The sequence below is a fragment of the Hipposideros armiger genome, unplaced genomic scaffold, assembly GCF_001890085.2.
Source record: "Hipposideros armiger isolate ML-2016 unplaced genomic scaffold, ASM189008v1 scaffold_0, whole genome shotgun sequence".
Lineage (NCBI taxonomy): Eukaryota > Metazoa > Chordata > Mammalia > Chiroptera > Hipposideridae > Hipposideros > Hipposideros armiger.
Window position 1 is genome coordinate 7,393,295 of NW_017731350.1, and position 24,720 is coordinate 7,418,014.

A 24,720-nucleotide genomic window follows, 5' to 3' on the forward strand; every position below is an offset into this window, starting at 1 on the left:
GGTAGACAGTGTAGAGGTAAACAGTATCGCCATGGTGCCATCAGGGCTGTGGGCTCTCTAGATTTCCACTCTTTTATCCTTTGCTCAGGGACCTTTATCTTCATGCTCATCACCTCATGATCAATGGTGAGTTCTGCCCCTCTAGGCCTCATGTCTGACACTTAGACAGGATGAAGGGCAAGGGGAAAAGCAGAGGCCTCATTCTTGATGAGGTTTTGGCTTATTTAGAAGGAGGGCTCCGCCCCCAGGAACTTCTTCCTACAGATTAGTAGCCAGGACTGTGCAGCATCCCTAGCTGTAAGGGATGTGGGAAAGTCGTGTGCCTTGACCTTCCCGCGTCTGCAGTAGAGAAAATCAGGGCTTGGGGTGGGGCAGTGGGAGGGGAGGAGGTGCACAGTGTCCACTACATTCCCACTCCAAGAGAGCCTCGGAACTCACCTTCGTGAACTTAAACCCACCCACCGAATACCTAGCCAGTTAGCCAATAATTTAGACAGTTAACACTCATGCTTGTTAACCAGTAACCTAGACAGTTAACTCCGTCTTTCCCTACCGTAACTAAAACCCACCATAGCCACATCCCTCCAGAACACCTCTGGGCTTCGTAAGCCCTGGCAAGACAGCTGCAGACCCGGGTGCACAGTGTATGTATGGCGGCAGGCCCTCTTCAGAGCATGTCGAGGTGCACCTAGTCACAGGACAGCCCGTCTCAGTCCCCATGATGATTATTGGTACCCCTTGTATTTTAAAGAGAATTTAAAATAAAACGTTTTGCTATTTCACATCTATTTTTGTGCTCGCTGATGGCTACTCCCCCTGGCCACCCTCCCATCATGGAGGTGAATGTACCAAACCCTTTTTCTAATCCAAGAAACCTTGTAATGAGCATTTTTAAGAGATTGATGTTTTTCTTTGTAAACATCATGGTATGTACTTGGGACATATAGAAACTGTCAGACATTTTAAAGAAAACCAAAGTGACTAGAAGTAATGCCTCGGTCAGAATAGCAGTCTCATTTTAACACTGCAGTGTACACACCCACCTGTGGTAGGTCTCCTACCTGCAGAATTCACCTGGGTGAACTAGGCCCGTCTCTAGTAATCCCCTTCGCTTCGGCACCGACAGCTCTACCTCCCCCGTGTAATGGCAAAGCCAAACACATTGGGGCATTCTACCAGGGAATCCACAGACCCCCAACACAGCAGAAACTTGGCTTCCCGCCCCAAGTTCTCCTTCAGGAAGCTCTTCATCCATCTCCCCCAAATCTCATATTTTATCATTAATTGTGGTTTTTACGTCCCACTGCATTTTCTCTCGCTGCTGTGACCAGTATGCTATGTGACCTAGTTGGGGGCTAGCCTCCCAGGAGCTCTTAGTCTCTCCCTCGGGTGGCAATGATGTGTCTCAGTTTTATTCCAGTCCCTGCCAGCTGGGCTTGCCCGTGTCAGTGTGCGTCAGCCACCAGCTCTGGCCTCCATGGTGATGGCAGCCCTGCTCACTTCAGAGAAGACCACAGCCTTTTCCTCCGGACCCCTCACCCCAAAAAACACAAGCCCAGCTACCTCCTCCCTGAGCCCCTTCCACTTGCTTCACTGTCCAGTCCTTACTGATACCTGCCGCGAGCCGAGCACTCAGATGAGCACGGGAGATGATAATAAGAGAAACAGCTCCAGCTCTTCAGTTGCTTCCAGCATAGCAGGGAGACAAATGTGGAGAATGGTAATCTGTGACGTTAAGGGCTATCAAGAACACAGATAGAGGGCACGGTGGTACGAACAAAGGAGAGATCAGTTTTACCTCAATAAGAAAGGGCGCAGAGAAATGAAATTGAACTTAAAGATGAATTGGGGTTTTTTCAGACAGACAGAATGACCTCAAGATTGGTAGTGGAGCTGAACAGAAGGCAGCCTTCTATTGTAGCTCCTGTGTACTTGGGGAATCGTGATACGCTTTGACCTGAGTAGGTGACATGAGTCTCCTACCGATCTCCAACTTCAGCCCTCACGCACCAGTTCAAACCGTTAGCCACTCTACCATGAGTGGAAGTCCTGTGGTGGTATTTGAACGTTAAGCGGATTGCAGATGGTGGTGGTAAATAAAATGGAACACGAGTATTAGACTCCGTGGTGAGCCTTTTCTGAGCACCTGTATTTAGACTTGCAGCGAAGCAAATGTAAACAACATTCTTCTAAACCCTCCTCTGCATGTTTTTGTTTCCATGACTCCTGCTACTACATATTTCCTTCACTGTGGTGCTTGAAACTCTGAATTCTGCTGGGTTTCCAGGAATGCTGCTGGTGGCCATTGCCAAGAGAAATGTGCTTTCCCCTTAGGAAATTACACTTCTATTTGGCATTATTATTCCTGACCACTGTGTTGTGTTATGAGCATTTCTGAGGAGCGAAAAAGATGGCTTTCTTGAGGCAATTACTGGAAAGGCAACTGGTATTCTATTTTCTTTAAAAAAAAAAAAAGAATAAAAAAGTACACTTAGATGAGAAATTATAGGCAAAAAAAAAAAGTAGGACTAAAGGTACATTCCCTGATGAAAAATTTACTTTTAGAAATGTGATTCCTGACAAGTTACGTGAATTTTTTAACTTTTTCCAATTAAACAACAATCACTACAGAAAAGTGCCTAAAACATAAATATTTTAAAGTAAACTTCCACTGAACTCCCACCCAACTCAAGAGTCACTATTGCCTGGATCTCGAAAGCTCCCCTGCATATCCAAAAATTCACTTCTGACCTCATTCCGGTTGTTTGCAGAATCCAGTTCATGTGGCTTTATAACTGAGGGCCCAGTTTTCTTGCTGGCTGTCAACTGGGGGTCCCTGTCAGCCCTAGAGGTTACTCTCAAGTCCTAGCCACATAAGCACTATGTTCAAACCAGCAGTGGTGCTTTTAATCCTTTTAGTACTTTGACTCCCTGACTTCCTCTTCCGCCACCAGCCAGAGAAAACTCAGATTCTGAAGGGCTCGTGTGCTTAGGCTAGGGCCATCCGGATCATCGCCTTTAAAGCCATCTCCACTGTGTAATATAACCTAGTCACAGGCCTAATATATCATCATATTCACAGATGCCGCCCATGCCTCAAAAGGGAGGGGATAATAGAAAGGCAAGGAATATGGGTGACATCTTAGATCCTGCCTACCACAGACCACCTGCTTTCTGCTGCTCTGAAATGCTACCTTGTCAAGAATCAAACAGTCATATATATATAGTCATTTCTTGAAGAGTTTATGGAGAATTAATATTATTTCTTCCTTAAATGTTTGGTACAATAGACCAATGAAGTCATCTTGATATTGTTGTCATACATTTTACTTCTTTGATATATTGTTACTATTTTTGCTTTAAGTAATCAAGTCATCTTGTAAAGAGATATGAATAACAGAGAAAATGTATTTTAAATTTACCGACATAGTTACTACTTATGATGCCTTATATTTCTTAGTATAGACCCAGTTTCTATCTGATATCATCTTTTTGCTTGAAGTAGTTTCATTCATATTTCTTGTAGCACAGTTTCACCTGTAGCTAATTCTTTCAGTTTTTGTAGGTCTAAAGAAGTTTTTGTCATAATTTTTGAAAGCTGTCTTCACTGGCTATAGAATTCTTGGTTGACAGTTACTTTTTCCTTTCATTACTTTGGAGGTGTTACTCCACTGTCTTCTAGCTACATTATTTCAAAAAGAAATCTGTCGTTTTTAATCTTGGTTCCTGTGTACGTATCTTTTTTCTCTGCCTGCTTTTAAGATTTTTGTCTTTATCAGTGGTTTTAAACAATTTGATTATTGTGTGCCTTGGTCTAATTTTCTTCATGTTTCTTGTGCTTTGGGACCCTTTGAGCTTCTTGGATCTGTAGGTTATGGTTTTTAGAAATTTTGGAAGTTTTTCAGCCATTCTTCCTTCAACTTTTTTTTCAGTACTTCCCTCCTTCAGAGACTCCAATTACATGGTATATGAGACCACTTCGAGGTTCACTCACAGTTCACTGATACTCTGTTCTCTCTTTTTTTCCTCTCTAATTTCTTTCTCCCTACGTTTCCTTTTGGATGGTTTCTATTGCTATGTTTTCTATTCACTAATTTTTCTTCTATGAGGTCTACTCTGCTATTAATCCCATCCAGTATATTTTTCATCTCTAGAAATTTGATATGGGTGTTTTTTATATCTTCCATAATTCCACTTAACATGCTCAATATTTCTTCTTGAATATATGGAATAGTTATAAAACTTTCAAGATGTTTTTAATTTTTACAAAGGGCTAATTTTGATGATACAATTAAAATGTCATAAAACTTACTTTTAAAGCACACAATTCAGTGGTTTCTAGTATAGTCTCATAGTAGTGCAAACATCACAACTATCTGACTTTAGAATACTTTCATCACCTTGAAAAAGAAACCCCATACCCTATGGACTTCTCTGTTACGGACATCTCACATAAATGGAATTATGCAGTAGATGTGCTTTTGTGACTTGCTCCTTTCACTCAGCATCATGTTTTCAGGGATGGTTCATGTTATAGTGTGTGTCAGTACCACATTACTTCTTATTGCTCAGTAACATTCTGTCGTATGGCTGTATCACATTTTAGTTTTCAATTTATCAGTTGATGGACATTCAGATTGTTTCTACTTTGGGGCTATTATGAACAATGCTGCTGTAAACATTCAGGTACAGTTTTGCATGGACCTTTATTTTCAATTCTCTTGGGTTTATGCCTACAAGTGGAATTACTGGGTATATGGTAACTTGATATTTAACTTTTGAGGAACTGCCAAACTGTTTTCCGAAGTGACTATCCCAATTTACAATGCCACCAGCAATATATGAAGGTTAAAATTTCTCTACATCCTTGTCAACACTGGCTTTTGTTTGTCTTTTTTCTTATAGCTATCCTAGTAGGTGTGACATGGTATCTCACTGTGGTTTTGATTGCATTTCTCTGTGACTGATGATGTTATGCTTCTTTTCACTTGACCATTTGTATATCTTCTTTAGAGAAATGCCTATTCAAATCCTTTGTACATTTTTAATCAAGTTGTTTGCCTTTTTATTGTTGAGTTGTAAGAGTTCTTTATATATTCTGGATACTAGATCCTTATTAGATATACGATTTTCTCCCATGCTGTGGGTCATCTTTTTACTTTCTTAATGGGGTCCTTTAAGGCACAGAAGGTATTAATTTTTATGAAGCCCAGTTTATTTTTTCTTTTGTCAGTTGTGCTTTTGGCATATCTAAATAACCATTGCCTAATCTAAGGTCACAAAGGTTTGTTCTTATGTTTCCTTCTAAGAGTTTTATAAATTTAGTTGTTACATCTAGTAGTATAATCCATTGAATTCATTTTTGTATGTGGTGTGAGGTAGTGGTCCAAGTCATTCTTTGCCAGCTCTCCCGGCACCATTTCTTGAATGTTTACCAATTTTATTTTCTTGGTCATTTCTGGGTCAGTTTTGATTAATTAACTTTTTTCCTCATTTTGGGTTGTATTTTCCTATCTTGCATGCTTGATAACTTTTTATTCAATGCCTTCCATTGTTCATTTTACCTTGTTGAATTCCGGATATTTTTGTATTCATATAGGTATTCTTCAGCTTTGTTATGAGACATAGTTATGTTATTGGAAATAGTTTGATCCTTTCTTGTCTTGCTTTTAAGCTGTTAGTTGGTACCAGACCAGCATTTAGTGTAGGGCTAATTTTCACCCCACCACCAAGGCAAAGCCTCTCTGATTTCTATAGTTGATATAGCATTGATTATGAGATTTTCTACCAGGCTGGTAGAACAGTGACTGTCCCCTGTTTGGGGATTGTTCCCTCTTAAGTCCTTTCAGATGGTTCTTTCCCCAGCTTCTGGCAGTTTCGCACATGTCAGTGTCGATCGGTACTTAGCTGGGACTCAAGAGGCACCCTCTGCAGACCCCTGGAGCCTCCGTCCCAGCCCCGCCCCCCACACCGCCCCTCTGCAGCTCTCTCCTCTGCACTCCTCTGCCCTCCCGAAGCTCACTGTATTGGCCTCCCCAGAATACCAGGTCTGTCTCTCTGTTTTAAAATGTGCCCAGAATTTGTTTTAATCAGGTATGGTAGCGACAGACATGGAGACGGCTGCCTTTAGAATAAGAGTGTATTCCTTATAGTTCCAGAGAGACGTCACAGTGGTTGGAAGGCGTGGGGAGGGTGCAGGCGTTCAGAGGGCTGGCCTTGTTTTGGTGGAGAGATGATAGATACTGATTAGTTCCAGACAGCAATAGAAAGAAAAAAAAAATGTAAGTTTTACATTTTAGGTATGGCCAACCACTCGAATAAAAATGCAATTTATGCTTTGAAACTCTTATTGAAAAGAAATGTTTTAAAGGCAGGGAAGGAAAACTCATCATTCACACTGAAGGGCGTGGGAAGAAGAGTCAGAAGTGACAAGAAGCAAAGCACATACCAAACAAGGTGACTAGAGGCAAACCGAACATCTTTCTGCCCTTATGTGTGAATATGTTAGGTCCTTTTATTTCAGAGAGATTTTCAAATTGCATTTTTAAAGAAGTCCACTTATGCTTTCCAGAGAGATACTTAACACAAAATGACAAAAGATTGAAAATAAAACAAAGGACAGATATACTAGGCAGATGATGACAAAAAAGAAAACAAAGTAACAATAATATGTAATACCAATCAAAATTGAATTCAAGTCACAAAGATGAAATGAGAGTTTTCCTACCAGTACAACAAAGCCACAGAAATTCGTGTGATCTCTGACTTTCTTTCTCTTTCCCAGGTAATTTGACATCTTGAAAGTGAGGGTCGCTTTGCTCAATTTGCAGTCAGTGTAATGAACTAACAACCCTCATTAAAAACTCTTAGAGATCCTTGAAACCTATTTTAAAATAAACGTTTTTTTTTAGCTGTGTCCTTTTTAAAAAATTGCCAGGATGGTTTCACATTTGTAATTGTGCAAAGTGTCCCTGGTATACAGGATTTATATATAAAACTTGGTGCTTCTAATCCTTAAATCATAAAAACGCACTGATCAGGTACAATTACACACATCATCTGCTGTGGGAGCTGATGTGAGCCGCTCCGCTGCACAGCGTTGCTGTTGAGAAGCCAGGTGAAGCTGAACGGAGGTCCCTTTGTAGGACTTGCTCTCATTTCCAGAGACAGCGCGTGTGGCCTGACTCACGCCTGCCTTGGCCTCGCTGATATCTCACATCAGATAGCACTTGCTGAAAGAAAAGGGGGGACCAGGAATGTACTACAATTAATTAGAAATTGTTTGTTCTGGATATTCTAAGCCCTTGACTTTTTTTTTTAATGTAGTTAACGTTGCCTATCTTGGGAGCCAAGAAATGATGGAGGTCGTGAAGAGAGACGACGAGACCATAAAGGAACATTTATCTAAGGTAATCACTTTGTGCTGCAAGGAAGTGGGCAGGTGGGCAGGAGTGTTCACTGAGGATGAAAGGCTAGAATGGGTTAGAATCTGTAAGACCTCAGGGGTTTGTAGAGTTCAGATAGAGTTCTACTTCTAGTTAAAAGTAATTCTGTCCTTGAAAGTTACGTAGAAAGTAAGTAAAGATGATTGCATAGTTACTTAAATATATATTACCACCTAATTTTGTTGGGTTTGTTTATAGAATCAATACTTCTCTCTAGGGCCTTGTACAGAGAAGATTCTCAATAACATTTATACAATACATGAGTTATATTAAAATATAAGGAAAACATAGGAAAAGAACTAACATTTCTGTGACCTTAGGACTCAGTGAGCCTGTCTTTCTTATTCTCCAGGGCGTTAGGTGTCCAGTTCTGACACCAAGCACAGTTTTCTATACAAACAGGTGCAGAAAGGCAAAAGTTGACATATTTGGCATTTGTGATGTTCTGCTGCAAATGCTAGAATCTTACACACACTCATTTGGAAGCGGCGATCTCTGAAACTGAGAGGACCGTGGTTTAGAATGTGTCTGAGCACCACAGAATTAAGGCGGCCCTGGTCCTTCCATGGCATCGCTTGTCTGTCTGTCCATCCTAAATAGGATAGAGCTGCACGTGTGGTTATCTGTGACTGGTCTGAATTGAGATGTGCCGGAAGTGTGCAATACACATGGATTTCAGAAACTTAGACCAAACCAAAGTAAAATATTTCATAAATATTTTTATATTGATTACATGTTCAATTGATATTTTAACATCTATTGGATTAAGTAAAATATATTATTAAAACTAATTTCACCTATTTCTTTATACTTTTTTTAAAGTAAATACTAGAAATTTTAAAATTACATATACAGTAATACCTTGGTTTGCGAGCATAATTCGTTCCGGAAACATACTACTCATATTGTAAGACATCGCTCGTTTACCAAGTTAAAATGTTATTAGAAATGTTTGCTCGTCTTGCGGAACACTCGCAAACCAAGTTACTCGCAATCCAAGGTTCTACTGTATACCTTTATAGTCCTGTTGGACTGTGCTAACCTAGAGCTTTTCAGTCAGTGCTAAACTGTAACATCTGCTGGGTGCAATGAAATGAGCCCTGCGGAGTGGCCAGATCAGTGTGTTTTTATGACTTACGGATTAGGGCCCAGGAACCTGCAATCTGCAAGGAAAATCTTAGCTACCCTATGGGGTTTAGAATCTCTTCATAAACTTTGAGACATTTGTAAACTTTCCTCTAGTGTTCATTCACATTTCTATAATCTCCCAATACAATTATCTTCAAGCAAGAAATGTATACGTTCTTTAAAAAAATATTTTCAGAATATTGATCTGTAGTAGCATCACCCAGAGAAGACTTCTGAAAATGCCCACCTGTGTTTGTCTGTGGCCATACTGGTCATCATGTTTCTCACACAGCAGTTGGCTAGACATTGCAATTTGGGATCCAGAAGGAGACTAGCTGAATGTGGCGGGGGATGTGGGGGCGGCTCAGAGGGACCCTCTCACCAGGCCTTTCAGCTGTTTCCAGTTGTTGAAGGATGTGAAAACACAAGAAAAACAGTATTCTATTTTTCACTTAAATTATAAGTGAATTTGTTTCAAAAATGCATTTAAGTGCTCAAGGCTGGAAGTTCATAAAAACAACTCAACTCCCAGTTAATAATAAGACTGGCAGATGCTCACTTCCAAAATTCACACTTGCTGACTGAAGAGACCCATCGTGTGTCCAAGCCCATCCTACCATCTGTGGAAGCCAGCTGCTGTAAAAGAGTCATCATTCCTGGATTCTGTTTGTATGTTGTGCTCAGAAAGAGGTCAAAGGAAGGTGCTAACTTATTCCCGTCCTAAGTTAAATCCATATGCAAGCGTAATCATTCCCAGATAGAGGTCTGCTCGTGGTAACTGTGTGTCAGGGCTGTACGTTTACTGAAACTTTTATGGCAGAAACATGGGGATAGAATAGTAGATGGCCGACGTTTCAAGGTTAATATTAACACTCAGTCAGAGGAATAAACTTTTCCAACTACAGGGAATGGTTTGGTTTGGTTTTCAAGATACCATTAAATGTACTTGTGGAACTTGGGAAAGCGAGGCATTGTTTAGTTTCATAATGCAAAACTACCTTGCAGTTAACTGAGCATCCTTTCTACCAGCGAAGTTTGAGCTCTCCACTAGAATCATGCGATTCCAATTCCTAAATGAAACGAGGTACAGAGACAGGAAGTTTATTGCAACTTTTTGTTTCTGTAATGAGAAAAGAGGAAATATGCTGTAATTTAATATTGGGGAAAGTTGAATCAACACATGTCCCCATCTGCTTGAGAAAAGAAGGAAATTCGAAAGGGCACATAGTTATAGGAAGACAGTGGTCATTGCCCCCTGCCTTCCTGATAATTAGTCAGACGTGAAAACCACTTCCTAAAACTAGACGTGTTTTTACTTCAGATATTCCCGACATGGATAATCTGTCCCATGTCAGCCCAAACACAGGCCTTCAGAAACTTCATACCTACCCAGGACTGTCCAGTGTGAAGACATTTTGAACCATATACTTTGTTGTAAAAATCATCCAATATATCTCAGTTATTCAACTTTTAAAACAGCTCTGAAAAATGTGTTTTTGTGCCATCCAGTCAGGAAGCCACAGGAAAGTTAGTCTAAAAACAGCCCCTCTACTGCATCATGTGGATGGCTTTTGGACTCTTTCTCCTCCCCTGGAGAATGATCAGACCATGGTCAGCAGGATTTGGTTCTAAACTCAGATTTCTACCGCTGGATTTTCATCGTCCACATAAAGAGAACGTTTTATCTTCTTGAGGAAAATGGGCCCCTTTTTAACTCTGAAAAATCTTCTGGGCTGATTGTGTTCCTCCCTCCCTCCCTTACCTCTTTCCAGGGTCTAACGACTTTATACACAGTATCAGACAGTTGTATTTATTTGCAGTCCTTCAGCACTACATAAAGTTATTTCACTCTCCTGGAGCAAATATAATCAGACTCATAGTTGTTTCCAAAAGAGTGTAATGTGGCCTGTGGCATCATGGTTGTTTTCTTTCTTCACCTGACTAAACCCTACCTGTCCTTTAAGATGACTCCAGTGTCATCTCCAGGAGGCTTCCCCAGCCCTGGTTTGGGTTGGCTGTCCCTCCGTTGGTTCCCATGGCTCCCTGTGTAAAGTATTAATACTGCATCGATCACACAGTATTTAAATGGTCAGCTTTCCCCTCTCATCCGCCTTGAGGTAAGGAGCTGTGTTTTTCTCACCACGCTATGCCTGGGGCGCAGCACAATGCATGACACCTAGTGAGCAATCGATAAGTGTATGCTGAGTGGGTGGACAGGGAAGCCATTCGAGTATAGATCCTAAGCCTGTACTGCCCCATAGATCTCTTCGGCTCTCTCATTGGTGAACCCCTTCTCAGAATAATATTTTTTTTTTAAAGATTTTTTTATTGGGGAATTAGGGGGATAGGAACAGTGCTGGGGAGTTGGGGGAAGGGGAACAGACAATTTGCTGTCGTGTTGTTCTTCAATCTAGTTGTGGAGGACGTTGCTTCACTGGCCCAAGTTGGCACCATCATTGCACTCTTCTCTGGCGAGGCAGATCAGTCGCCGGCTTCTGGACGGCCGCTCACTGCGGCTGCTGGCCGCTCACGCTGGCTGCTGGCTACATACGGTAGCCCATGGCAACCCACTGTCACAGGGGCTGCAGCCTACGCCGTCGCCGGCGACTCCCGGCAGCCCAGCTCCAGGTCGAGCCATTGTTCAGCATCTTAGCTGCAGAGGGCAGTGTCACTGGCCCTCATATGTGGGATCCGAACCGGGGCCCTCTGGCATCCCAAGCGAGTTCCTAACCATCGCGCCACTCGGCCGGCCCTCAGAATAATATTTTTAATAGCATAAAATAAGTGCATGAGATTACCAAAAAAAAAATCTAATTATATTGAAGTATAGTTATCAAAACATCTTAAAAACAAATGTCATGTAATATGTGTGTCTTTATTAACACATTAAATAATGAGATATAATAGCAGTCAGAATTACTATTGTAAATTTGTAGTGATAAGCATAAATTTTTTTTCTGTTTTCTAAAGTTTGCTGTGATTTGAAAATGTCCATAATTTTATAACTGACAAAATATAGGTATTATTACTACTACTGTGGTTTGTTGCCTATATTTATAATTGAAGGAAATACTAAATTATAGAGGTTAGAAAAAATAAAGATGTAATCTTTTTCCTAGCCGAGTTTACATTCCCCACCCCCACCCTCTATTGCTGCCTCCACCCATGAACCTGCGTGGACCTGTAGACCCCAAGTGGAAGACGACCTTGTTTAGAGACACTAGAAGAGGGTAGTCCACGTGATACTGTGGCTTGGGCACGGCCTGAGAGCAGGAAGCCCTGACGTGCTGCACTGAAGATTGTTTTGAGATGTTGGGAAGCCACTGAAGGGTTTGAGCAAGGAACTGATAATCAGGGTGATACTGGAATTACTGGACAACTAGATGACAGCGATCCATGAAAACATACGCCACCTGTGAGCAAACAGCCCCCTCAGAGGCACCAGTTCCTACCAGTCAGCCCTAGGGCTAGATTGACAGATAAGAGGGGCTACTTGGGGGGAAATGTGTGGCAGAATATCGGAAAAGAATGAGATTTTAGGTGGGGAGACTGTTTAGAAGGCTTTTACAAGAACTGAGGTAGTGGGATTGGGCATGGAGAAGAGGTAGAATTTGGAAAGATTTAGGAAGTAGAACCAAAGGCACTTAGTACTAATAGGACATGCGAGAACGGCGATGGAGGAGCCTCGGGGTATTTCTCTGTATTGGATTTGGCTACCAGATAGGGAACTTGAGAGGAGAAGCACCAGCAAACGGTGGGCGGTGGCTGGGACAGGAGTCATTTTGGTGCTTGCATTTGTGATGCCTGTTGGGACCTCCAAGTGGACACATGCCCGGCAGGTAGCTGGGTAGGTGGATAGGAAGCCTGGAAGACAGTCTGGGCGGAATTTGATTTGAGAATGATGAGGATATATGTGAAGCCATGAGCATGACAGCAGTAACCTAAGGAAGTATGTATACGCAGAGAAGACATCTAAAGATTGATTCTGGGGGAGCGGAGCCTAAAGGTTGGGAGGAAGGCGAGGAGACAATGAAAAAGACAGAAGTGGAGGGGGAGGGCTGGGAGCCAGAGCCAGGATGGAATGAACCAAAGGGAGAGTCAACTAGACATTTTCGCCACCCCACTCCCAGTTCTCCTGGGAGCCTCTGGGGCCTGCTCCGCTTTTATGAGGCACCTGGTGTATCTCAGGCAAATAGGAGGTCAGCTTTCCCTTGTTCTCTCGTTGTTCTCAACTCTAAGGGGATGTGTGTCTCATTCGTAGAAAAGTGAATTAGTGTTTGATTTAGAAACTTGAAGTTTTCATTTAAAACTCACTTAGGAGGGAAATTCTAAACTGCCGTGACCATCTTTGGCCTAGGCTTATGGAAACAGCTGGTGTGTGCTACCGCCAGGCTGAATCTGAGCGTTGCTGTCAGTCAATAGGGGTCTGAAATTGTTCCCAGCGAGAGCGCAGGAGATGCAGCTTTCTGACAAAGGTGGGCAGTGCTGGAGGGGTCGCCTGCAAAGTGGTGCTGCTTCTGCCCACCCTCTTCCCTGCCCCTCTCTCCCCACTCCCCCCAGGCCCAGGTCAGGCGACAGGGTGGTTTGTGAAAGGGGCAGGAATGCCTCTGCTATGGCTCTCCCCGCATCCTGCTCAGCCCACCTCCACCTGAGCCCAGAGGTGCGCGTTGCCTTAGGGGACAGACCTCGTGCAGTTTGCAGATTGGGGCATGCAAATCCTTCCGACATGCACCGGCCCTGCTTAGCGGAGCGTAAGAAGCGCTCCCTGGACCAGCTAACCAGGACTGCCTTTCCGCCAAGCCTCCGTCTGAAACTGATTGTGTTAGTTCTGCCTGTTTAATCTGAAGCCTGTTCAGAATGTCATAATCATCCTGGAAATTGATAGGTTTGTTTTTATCTCAGTCATTTTGACCTTGAGAGCCTCGTTTTAGGCACTTGTCTTAGCATACCCTTGAGTTCTCCAGTGGAGCGTGATCGAAAGGAGGGGAGGGTACATTGGGGAACACAGTCTTGAGAGTCACAGCTGGGGTTCATACTGCAGCCCCCCACCTGCTTACTTGTGTGACCTTGGCTAAGTTACTTGACCTCACTGTGCCTCCTTTTCTCATGAATAAAATGGTTTAATAATAGTACTATTCTCATACAGTTGTTCCGAAAATATTGGGTCGTCGGAAAAGTCATGATGTGTTTTTCTGTTTTTCGTTGCAAAAATGCATCATGACTTTTCCGACAACCCAATATGATGCCGTAATTTATATAAATACCATGTAAGAGTGTCTGGCATGCACTAAGCATTCAATAAAAGTTTATTAGTAGTAGTATTGAGTTAACTATATCCTAGATATGTCTCTGAGTACTTTAAAAAGACTATTTGCGTAGCTTTTCCTCCACGCACACCCCTTCACAGATATTTTCATTCTGTGTGAAAGGTCTTGATGATGTTCACTATGTAGCCCAGTCCCATTCCAGCTCACAGCCACTGCCCCCTGGGAGGTGCCCCAGGGATGTCGTGTAGGACAGTGGTGAAGGAAAACACAGGAGCACTTAACCTTCACCAGGACTTAGGCCCGGCACCCTAATACAGAGAATTCAGGCTAGCTGGGCTTGGCCATTTCTGTGCGTTAATTAAGCAAGACCCTGCCAGCACATCTGCCAGTTCCCGGAGGCAGACACCAGGGAGAAAGAGAAACACAGTGGGGTACATTTACTCCCGACGCCTCATACTCTGCTGCCTCACCAGAGAGAAATAGACACCTTGGGTCAGCTCCTCACTCCAGGCCCAGGTTAGAAAGAGACGAAGTCAGTGACGCTCACCTGGGACGGAGTGGGTTCTGGCCCTTGACACCTGACTCACGCAGAAGGGAGGGATGCACGGTTGTTCCAACCACTGAAAAGTGGTGCAGTCGGTAACCAGCTTGGACCTGCTCCTCCTCCTGTGGGGTGTCGATTCCCACTGCTCCCCTAGGTGCCTGCAGAGGGAAGCAGGCTCCCCTAAAGGATTGTGCCTTCACCCCCATCCTCAGCCACTTTTTCCAGTCTTTGGGGATTTTAAGTCTCACTTTCTTAGGAATGGTAATTGAGCCAGTTGGGAATAAAAGGAAGAAAGGAAATAAAGTGAATTGGAAGAGGAGTGTCCTATGTCTCCCTCTCTTTAGCAACTCTTCAAGTTCCTAAAAATGGTTGCTCAGAAAGACAGCCGTGAAGCTTTAGAGCCTTATGACTGCCGTTTCTCTGTTCCCTAGAGGATATAATTTTTAAATCACCAAAAAGAGCTGCTTATATTACAGAATAGGCTTCCTTTAAGATTGCAAGGTGGAGGCTTCAGTGTCTGACTTCGGGGGGAGGGGAGAGGCAGGAGGCCACTGCTGCCTTCCAGCCTGTGCTGGACTCTCCCCAGAGGCGAACGCACTGGAGGACCTAAGGTCTGTGCCCTGAGCCTGGGAGAGTGGGAAGGGGGTGAAAATAGGGAAATGCAGGCAGGACAGGAAATCGCGCTGGGATGGAGGAGGCCTGGGTGTGTGAGGACTAATATGACCCCTTGGTAAGCAACTGGCTGCTTTATATCTGACCTTTTGCTTCTTGGATCGAAAAAACAAACAAACAAAAACTGGCCAGTTGGGAGTTATTTTAGAGGAGGAAAGAAAAAGTGAAGAGAGCAGGAATGACATAATTTTTCGTGATTTCTCAAAGTAAGACAGAGACATCGCATCTCCTCCCTGAGTGCCTACACCGTTGGTCTTCTCAGCGCCAGCTGACTGTTCCCGGCCACACAGTGTGACAGCTCAGGGCACTCCTTCTAAAGAAGTCAACCCATAACCTCAGCTGGGAAGCCTGTCACTTAAGCACCGAGGGAGCTATGGCTCTTTATGAAATGCTAACAAAGAAGCCTCCCACAGCTCAGGAAAGCAGGGGCGTTGTGTCTGCTGCTGTGAGAGCCCAGGCTAACCCGCGAGCTCCCCGGGAAGGGAAGTCACAGCCTCAGAAAGCTGCTGCCCTCCTTTGTTTCGGAAGATGCTACCAAGAATACCCAGATGGCGCTGCAGCTTAGCTCCAGGCCTCCTTTGTGAGTGAAGTGGTGAAAATCCACTCAGTGAGCCGACCTTACGTGGCGGTGAAGGTGGGGGTGTTCTTCACCGTTCGTTGGTTGATGACTTAGCTTCCATCCAGTGTCTTTCTCCACTATCGTTCCAGAGGAATGCAGCGTGTGTGTATGTAATAATCATGTATATAAGACTTTGCTTTAGGCCTAGGAAAATGTTTAATCCTCATACATTTTCTGAGCCTGACATCTCAAAACCAGCTTATCAGAAGAAAATATATTTTCTAAAAAATAATGTACGGTCATGTGGCTGCCTCTTCCCCTGACCTGGGCACAACTCCCACTGCGTGGAAGAACTTAGACAGGTCTTTGCCCCCTACATTAGATAGTCTCTGGATAGAGGTCCCTTTGGTTGTCGTCACCATTATAATAGCAACTACCCTTTAAGAGCACTTACTGTGTCAGTACCAGATATGCTTTGTTTTGTAATCCTTAGCACCAGCCCACAAGGTAGCGATTTCTAGCCCTAGTTTACAGATGAGGAAATAGACACAGAGAGGCTAAGTCACTGGTCAAAGGTGGAACCAAGATGCCGATTTCGCGGAGGCGGCCGAGGGCCCAGGCTCTAGCAGCGCCTCACCTCACCGAGCTCTCTCCTTGGTCCTGCGTGATGAGCGTGAGCAGCTCCACAGATTATTTTACCGTAATGGAACACACTCTCACACACCCCCACATAGAGACTTTTACGTATGTGTTTTTCATGATTAACATTATTAAATGTTATATTAATTTGATACATCATTAAAAGTGATTTTTGTTGGTTATTAGCAAAATCAAATTTATAAACTTCATTCAAAGATGGTTTCTCGTATTTCTTTAAAGACAATAAATTCTCTATGATTAATGCATAAAAGCCAGCCACTCAAAATGTATAATAACAAAGCTTTGCAGACTCTCTCAGAGCAGTAGGTTCTCCTGCGTTGGACGCCTACACCGTGTTCGTACCTGTTGTGTTTAAAGGCAGTTTGTACAGGCCTCTGTTTTTCCTACTCTGGGAGCTTCTGCAGGACGAGACTGTCTTCCTTCTGAATTTCAGCCACTGAGCCAGTACCAGATGGGAGATAAGTTTAGGGGCATTTTTGGTGAACCTGTCAGTTTCAGCAACAAAAGGTGAAAAGAAAAAAGGAACATGAGAAAAGACAAACATGGCTTCTGTATGGCAGCAGCTGCAGCAATTCGCCTGTGAACACAGAGACGATGGTGCAGAAAACACCCGAGGAGAAGCAAAAGCACAGTCCTGGAGAATCAAAACCTAGAACTGAGAAAATTAAACTCTGTATTTAATAGTAAAATGGACTAGTTAACATGATAGTTAACAAATAGTTAACATGATAACAATTTGGAGACACTATAATTTCCATGTCGATAATGTGTACTTTTTATTAACTCTCATGCGTATCAAAGCAAGTGCCAGAGAGAAATAACCTACAGGAATTAATTTATTGTCATATAAACCTTTGAATTGAAGCATTCTGCTAATAGCCTGAGATTCTTAGTTAACAATTCCAGTGTTTTTACAGCAGTTATCACCCACCCTCCCACCATGGCATGCAGCACCCCAGAACTATATAGACTTTCAGAAGACTTTAAAGATAGTTGAGCTTGTACCTGGCATTGATTGTCACACTCAGTTAGTTTTCATATCCAGTTTAAGACATCCCAGTATTCAGGTTTTGTGTTTGCATGGCATGGGTCAGTTCATCGTTAGTGGTAAATATCGATAGTAGTAAAAGGTACTGACAAGGAATGTTCTCTCTGGATTTATAGCCCAGCTGTACAACTCACTGTTTCAATTTAAGCAAGTTAGTCTTCTCTAAGCCTCAGTTTTCATTACTGTAAAATAGGGATAAATATCTTCCTCAAGTATTATCATAGGGACTCAGTGAGCACAGAGGCTTGGCACAGAGCCTGGAACATTATTGTCAGTTTTCATCAGATCATTATTATTCATTGTGATTCTTTTTTACATATCTACATAATAACAGCACACACTCTTAACCATTATGCTGTAGTATTCAGTTATTTCTTTCTTTCTACTTCACCTGTCCTCCCCCACCCCCCACTACCTCTGCACACCCCATACTTTTTCAGTTTCCTGTTTAGGGTTACAGGTTCGGAGCCCTCTGTTCAGATCTATTGCCTGTGACTAATAATCTATAGGGAACAGGAAGTATCTTGAGCCAGTGTATGTGAAGGCATTAGAAATAACCACGTGTTTTAGTTGTAAGCCAAAATTTTCATAGAGAGCCCTTCAGTGAAGGGCTGAAGAACTTAAAAAAAAAAAAAAAGACATTACCCCACCATCACTTAGAGATTTAACCAAATACAGCCAACTCTAAATGGTCACTGGTCACGGAGGATTGAGAACTAAAATTGGATGAACGTATGGGACGTCTCGCCTCCTCACTGTTGTGCTGTCTTGCCCTCTGACATCACTTTGTGTCAGAGGTGCCTAGTACCTGCCAAGTGGACAGCGCTTGTCTCCTGATACTGGAAAGTAGGTGTAGGGTCCCTGTCATCCTTGTTTATTACTCGTGCTCAACTGGCTGACAGATTCACACATGAAGGGAGGGATGGCGTCTCCCCAGTGCTGAGGCTCATCAGGTTGGACTTCTCATCGGAGACATTGCAAGTTGTAGCTACCTCACTGAAAAGTAAATGCAAAGCTCTCCATAGAAATGGTCTGAAACAGCAGGTGCTTACGTTGATGTTGTTCTCTTTGTCGGAGAGACTCTATAGGGGAGGTCATTTCTGCCTTGCTTTCTTCTAGTTGACCCTTTCGTGTTAGGGTTTTTCATAAGACTTCACCACTGTCACTGGTGTGAGGGCTCCCAGAGTGCCCTTTTCAGCGGCCAGGAATCTTCAGGCAAGAGAGTGCACTGGAGCACAGGGACAGACCTGACGGACTCAAGACCACGTCTGAATGTCCAGACTTCTCAACCCTTTTCACACTGTGAGGAAGTGCTGAGCGACTGTGCACAGTAGCTTTCCATACACTATTTCCTGGATGTAGTTTAAAGGATTCTTGGTGCTAAGAGTAGGGAGTGGCTTAGTGAGAACTAGAGTTATTCGCCGTATGGGTAGATACCTAGTGCCTGCAGACAGCTTGTACTCCCACCATGTTTTAAGAGGGGGCTGGAGCAGGGTGGTTGCTGAGAGACTCTAGGACACTTCTCTGTCCACAGCTGGCCAGAAGAGTCGCCCGCTGGCTGTAAGGCCGGAGCATGTTAGAGCTGTAGAGAGATTGACACCAGGAGGCAAGCGCCAGGCAACCGCCCAGCATTCCTGTTCCCCCAGGAAGCAAAATACACTCTGCTAAGAGCCATGGCAAAATGAATTTTGGTTTTAGGGGCTTTGGAGTGCCCAGAAATGGGTGTAGTGGGCAAAAATTGGAGAATGGGAAGAATAAATTAGTGAGAAATCTATGAGCCCCAGGTCCTTTGCATCATTCAAAACTAAAAGCCCAGGGGACAACCAGAAAAACCTCTGTGAAGAGATTCAGAATAAGTCTGCAACTCAATGGTTAGTTGTTCCTTATTAACTCCCTGGAGTGGACTACGTGAAGCAGATTCCTCTCGAAAGTGTTTTTAGCTAACCATCTCTTTAAATATTGGTTAAGTCATAATGTTATCGTAATAAGGCCAGTGTTTTTATCAGAACAATTTCACCTATATTAGCAATACTCAGCTAATTGATTTAATGATGATACAGCACAGTTACCCCATGGGCAATAACGCGTATGTCCCGTATCTTCCTCCTGTTCCCATTTGATCCCCTCCAATCTCTTCACCATTGTACCCTGAGTAAGTTTCCTACCATTCAGACCTGATCATGTCACCTCCTATGTGAAGTCCTTTGTTAGCTCCTATGCACTTCAGAAAAGGCACAGCCTCCTAAGGACGGCCCGGAAGTTCGTGACCTGATCCCTCCCTGCCTCGCCAGTCTTACCTGCCAACCACGTGTAACTGCTTCCAATTCCCCAAGCTGCTATGCACCTTCAGGCTTTTTACTGTGCTTGGCCTGCTCCCCACAGTGTGCTCCCCCAACTTGAAGGCTCCACTCGGCATCAACTGTGGGGAACCTTCCCTGCCCACTCGCTCCCACCAGCTGTCCCTCATCTGGGCTCCCTGCTTACCTTGTATACGTGGTGCCTCCAATCTCCCACCTGAAACTGTTTTATCACCGGTTTTCCAGGTTCCTAATACACGGTAGATGCTCAGTAAGTATTTGCTGAACAGATTAATGAATATAGGTTTGAGTGAGTGAGCAAATTTGGTGTATTATGGAAACTACAAGTGAGTATAACTGGCAACTTAAGAGGGAGTGGGCTTAGCTCTTTTCCCAGTGATCACAGATGCCACAGAGCCCTAAAACTTAGTTCTTATTCTTTGTAGAAATTACCACTATATGTGTGTACCCCTCTGAATAAGATTTCAGTTTTGTTGCCTGTTTTTTAAGAAATACAGAACTAAAACATAGTTTTTAGTGAAGAACAGCCTAGAGCTAGATGCACATATATGTACTTATAAATGTATGTGTATAAGTACACATATACATATACATATACTTATATGTATGTGTGTGTGTATGTGCCCATGTGTATATACAGATGTGTACATATATACATATTTATGTGTGTGTACAAATATGTACATGTATACATATATGTATATGCATGTACGTGTGCATGTGTGTGTGTGTGTGTGTGTGTGTCATGAGCAGGTATAGATCAAGCTTAGTGATGCCTCGAAGGAGGTTCTATCTCCATCCAGCCTGCTTTCTGTGACCTGAAGTAATTATAACAGCTCCCCACTGAGTCAACATGCTCTCCCGTGCATGGAGCCTATTTGTAGAAATGTCACAGACACTCGCAGGGTTCTGATCACATTTCATCTGCTACATTGAGAAGCCTAGTCTATCTAATTCATCTTTGCATGCATTCAGCAAACATGTCCCATATGCCTACCAGGTGGGTGTATGAAAACTATTAAGTGTGTAATGAATGGTCACCAGTCACTCAGTGGTTTTGTCTCAGTGACTCTTCCTTATTCTCATCTACCATCTCTCCAGTGTCCATCCCAGCCTCAACAAACACAGGTTTGCTGGCAAGTCCTAGTAGTGAATCATGGGTGATCTGTCACACAAGCCTGTCCCTACATGGGCTTCTTCCAATCAGATGCCTCTTAATTCACTCCCACAAACCACAAAGCCTCTCCGCCTTGAAAGAGCCACTCTCTGGAGGGAGCCCTGGGACCCAGTCACAGGGCCAGGCACGAGGGCTGCTTTCAAAGCCGGCTGCTTGTTGGTTGCTGTCGTCATGTCTGCATTGGGAAGGGCATGTGTTTTCTAATGCAATGTTTTTGTCTTGTCTTTTAGCTCACCTTTTACTATGGTACTATAGATCCTTGGTGTCCAAAAGAGTACTATGAAGACATAAAGAAACATTTTCCAAAAGGAGATATTCGACTCTGCGAGAAGAAAATACCTCATGCTTTTGTATTCCGTTTTCACCAGGAAATGGCTGACATGGTAGCCGGCTGGCTAAAGGATGATCTGTCCAAAATAGAAAAAGTGACGCAAGGAAACAAGGACTGACAGCTGGCAAATAGAGACAATAGCTGGACTGCCTCTTAGTAGTAAGTAGTATACTGAGTAGGCCAATGTTTCATTTTAACATTTAATATTCAAAGAGAAAAAGTAAGAACCTCTTGGCTTAAAGACTACCCGCACCCAGCTCCCCCTGCTCCAGGCTGAATGAAGTAAATATGGCTGATGAAATAGTCCACAGCTTTAACCGCACATTTTCCAAGACTCAGAGAACACAGGGATCTCAACTGGTCTCTTCTGTTTGCACAAGATGCCCAGTGGCACCATCCAGTTTATTTTGGTAGGCAGGATCCCTGCAGACAAAAGGAAGTCTCAATTTAGTTGATTTTAATCGAGTTATGTTATAGAATGGGCTCTTCCAGAGGAAATTATGGAACACCTAGAAAATGTAAACGTGATCAGTGAACATTAAGTGTATAGTCAGGTACATGAAGTGTGTGAGATCATGAGAAGGAGACACTCACATTCCAGCCACAGGAAGTGATGAGCAGTGGCTCTTGGCAGTAGACCTGGGTCTCCCTTAAGGACAGAAGGTGAAGATCAGCCCAGACCAATGTCGCGCAGGTTGTCACTGAGACCATCAGAAGCAGGCTGGATCCCAGGGCAGCCTGCAGACCCACTTGGTGCTACCTTGCAGGATGTCACAGACCACCAAGTCAGCCTTCTACCTGGCCACCCGGCCCAGGCCCAGCACCAGGGGAGCCCCTGCTTGTCGCCATCTCTGAGAATCTTCCCCGAGGACTGTGACTCCCTGATCCACCTTCACTAGGCAGAGAAGGAGGTCCGCCAGCTATTGCTCTGGTCAACCAACCAGGTGAGAGCTGAAGGACCCTGACTCCGCCTCCTGTCACAAGACAGCAGCACACTCTGCTCTGAGCCTTAGCCTGCCGGGTTGTAAGCTCCCTGCAGGCTCGTCTTCTCCAGAGACAGGATGGGGAGGCCCTGGACTGTCCCAAATCAAGCCTGTACCTGCCCCATGCAGTTGCCCCTTCTGTGATTTTTTGCAGTGAAACGCACTTGAGGACCAGCAATGAGCCAAGTACCATGCTGGGCCCTGAGGATAGAGTTTTTAACTATATTATCATTCTTTTTTTTCTGCAAATCTAGTAAGTAATTTTCAAAAGGACATCTTTAAATTCGTGAATAGAGAATTACCATAAATGAGTTCTCTATTTCTGTATTAGCTTTGTTAGCTGGAAAGAAATTGTTTTACCAATGGACCAAAGCAAGTCATTAAATTATGTAAATTCACCTTCTCTGGACCTTGAGGTCCAATGGAGAAGAAGCTTGCCCTCTGGCCTCGCGTGGTTTGCTGCCTTCCCCAGACTGACTCAACCCTGGGACCTTAGGAGCCAATAAAGCCCATTGACTGCAGTAACCGTTGACCATGGATCAGAAACCTTCAGTTTTCTCCTAGAGGAAATCCCTCAGGCATTATCATTCCTTAATGACAATAGGATGTTGGCCTTTCTCTCAAAGCCAATAGCCCCCTGATGAAAGATTCAGCTCTGATATGCTGCCGGCTCCAGAGTGTTGAAGGAGCCACTGTCCTTTGGCAGGGCTTCTGCATCAGAGCAAATGACTCCTGGGAGGGGAAGATCCCAGCTGAAGCAAGGAGTGCCCTTGGCCCCGGAGAGGAGCCAGTACCCACGTAGGCCGTAGGCACGTGTGTCCTGGCATCTGCACGGGAAGGCCTTCTAGAAATCTGATGTTAGAAGCCAGGACTCGTGGCTCTGATGTGCCTTGCATATAAGAAGCTGCTCAGTAACTAACTTGAGCACATAAGCACTATTCTACTGAAATAAAGAATAGCATCCGCAGCTTTGCCTTTAGCATTACTTTACAACATTACTCCATGTTTCAAAAGTCCACGTGTATGAAATTATATCTTATTTTGGTTTTTCAGAGCTTAAAAAGTGATAAAAGGTAAAATGCTGAAGTAAAAGATACTGGCTCTTATTTCCTGTTTGTCATCTAAGCACCAATACATTTTTTAAATAAATGTTTCCCTGGCACTTAAGACCTTGCCTGGCCTGGTCTCTGCCAGGGGAGGCGGGCACAATCTGAGCAGTCCCCTGCGTTAGACGCTGGTCCACGTCTCTATGGGAAGCTGAAAACCCGCTTCCTCAATGCTTCTTTTAGAGAAGGAAGAATCAGATATCAGGAGATTGAAGTTTATTTTATTTCATTAGGAATTAAAAGACTAAATGTTTCCATGCATATGTATGATAAGGTACATGAACTCTGGAGGTAAAAAGCACGCAGATGGTCAAGCTCTGATTTTCAGGCACCTTCATCTAACTTCTCCATGCCTCATTATCCTCACTTATAAGATAGGCTTACTAATAATGCACATGTAATATTGTTGGAAAAATGAAAGATGATGATAAATTTAAAGCATTGAGGAAAATACCCAACTAAGAGTATCTAGTTGGCTATAATAATAATTATTATTAAATATAATAAAAACAAAAGCCTAAGACTAATAAGCAGTGGCTGTAACCCATTTTCCCGATGCATTTCTGAAAGGATGACCCATTCGGCCACAGGGATGGGTCTTGTCAAAGATTTAACTCCGTACAGGGTTATCTACTGCTGAGGGAAAAGCCTGCACTAGAGCCTCCATCAATGCCTGCGGTGGTCCTGCATCTGTTCTGGGCCCCGGAGAGGACCAGAGGCGGTTCTCATGGCCTGACGTCCAAAGCAGGCAGGGCCCTCCCGCCATCTGCTTCTCTACTCAACACTTGGAAAGCCAGTGGCTTCCAAAGGCTTGCCTTCACCCTACATTATATTAAAATTCAATTTAATTCCCGATTAAAGGAGACTAAGGAGACATGAAAACATCATGTAACACCTGATTCTGGGTTAGATGTGCTTGTTATAAGTAACATTTGCTGGGACAATTTGCACAACATGAATGGGGTCTGCATTGGAGTAAGGCAGGGAGTCAGAGTGAGATGTTAATTTTCTGATTTCAGCGGTTAGGTTGTGGAGAAGTAGGAGAGTGGCCTTATTTGTACTGAAGACACAGTGTCTGGGGGCAATGGGGTAGCATGGCAGCTTACTCTCAGATCATTCGCAGGAGAAAAACATCCTTTGTATTTTACTTGCAACTTTTTTGTAAGTTTGAGATGATTTTGAAATTTATAAAAATAATTATTAAAAAGAAAACCATGCTCTCTTCTTCTGCGTCTGTCTCTCATTGCTTCTTTTCTAGAAAGTGAATTTCTTCTAAGCAGCAGATGGAGACTAGGACTCACACCCTGGGTCCATCATTTAGTAGGTTTGTAATGTTACATAGACTTAACCTCCATGACCACCCTCTGCCTCACCCCCACTCCCCACCCCCATCTCCTCATCCATAAAAGTACTTGCTTCAGTTTGAGGACTTTGGATTTGGGAGGAGTTTTTGTTATTAATGGGGTCAAATGAGGTCATGCA

At 43.5% G+C, this 24,720-nt stretch overlaps 1 protein-coding gene across 4 annotated transcripts in view; it reads left to right on the forward strand.

Moving 5' to 3' along the window:
- Positions 1-24,462, forward strand: part of LDAH (lipid droplet associated hydrolase) — a 98,293-nt gene extending 73,831 nt beyond the window's left edge. For all 4 annotated transcript variants that reach the window (XM_019651935.1, XM_019652168.1, XM_019652004.1 and 1 more), the window contains 2 exons: positions 7,327-7,409; positions 21,049-24,462. In XM_019651935.1, the coding sequence (XP_019507480.1) occupies positions 7,327-7,409; positions 21,049-21,267 (302 nt within the window). In that variant the 3' untranslated portion in view covers positions 21,268-24,462. The remainder of the gene's footprint in view (positions 1-7,326; positions 7,410-21,048) is intronic.
- The last annotated feature ends 258 nt before the right edge of the window (positions 24,463-24,720 follow it).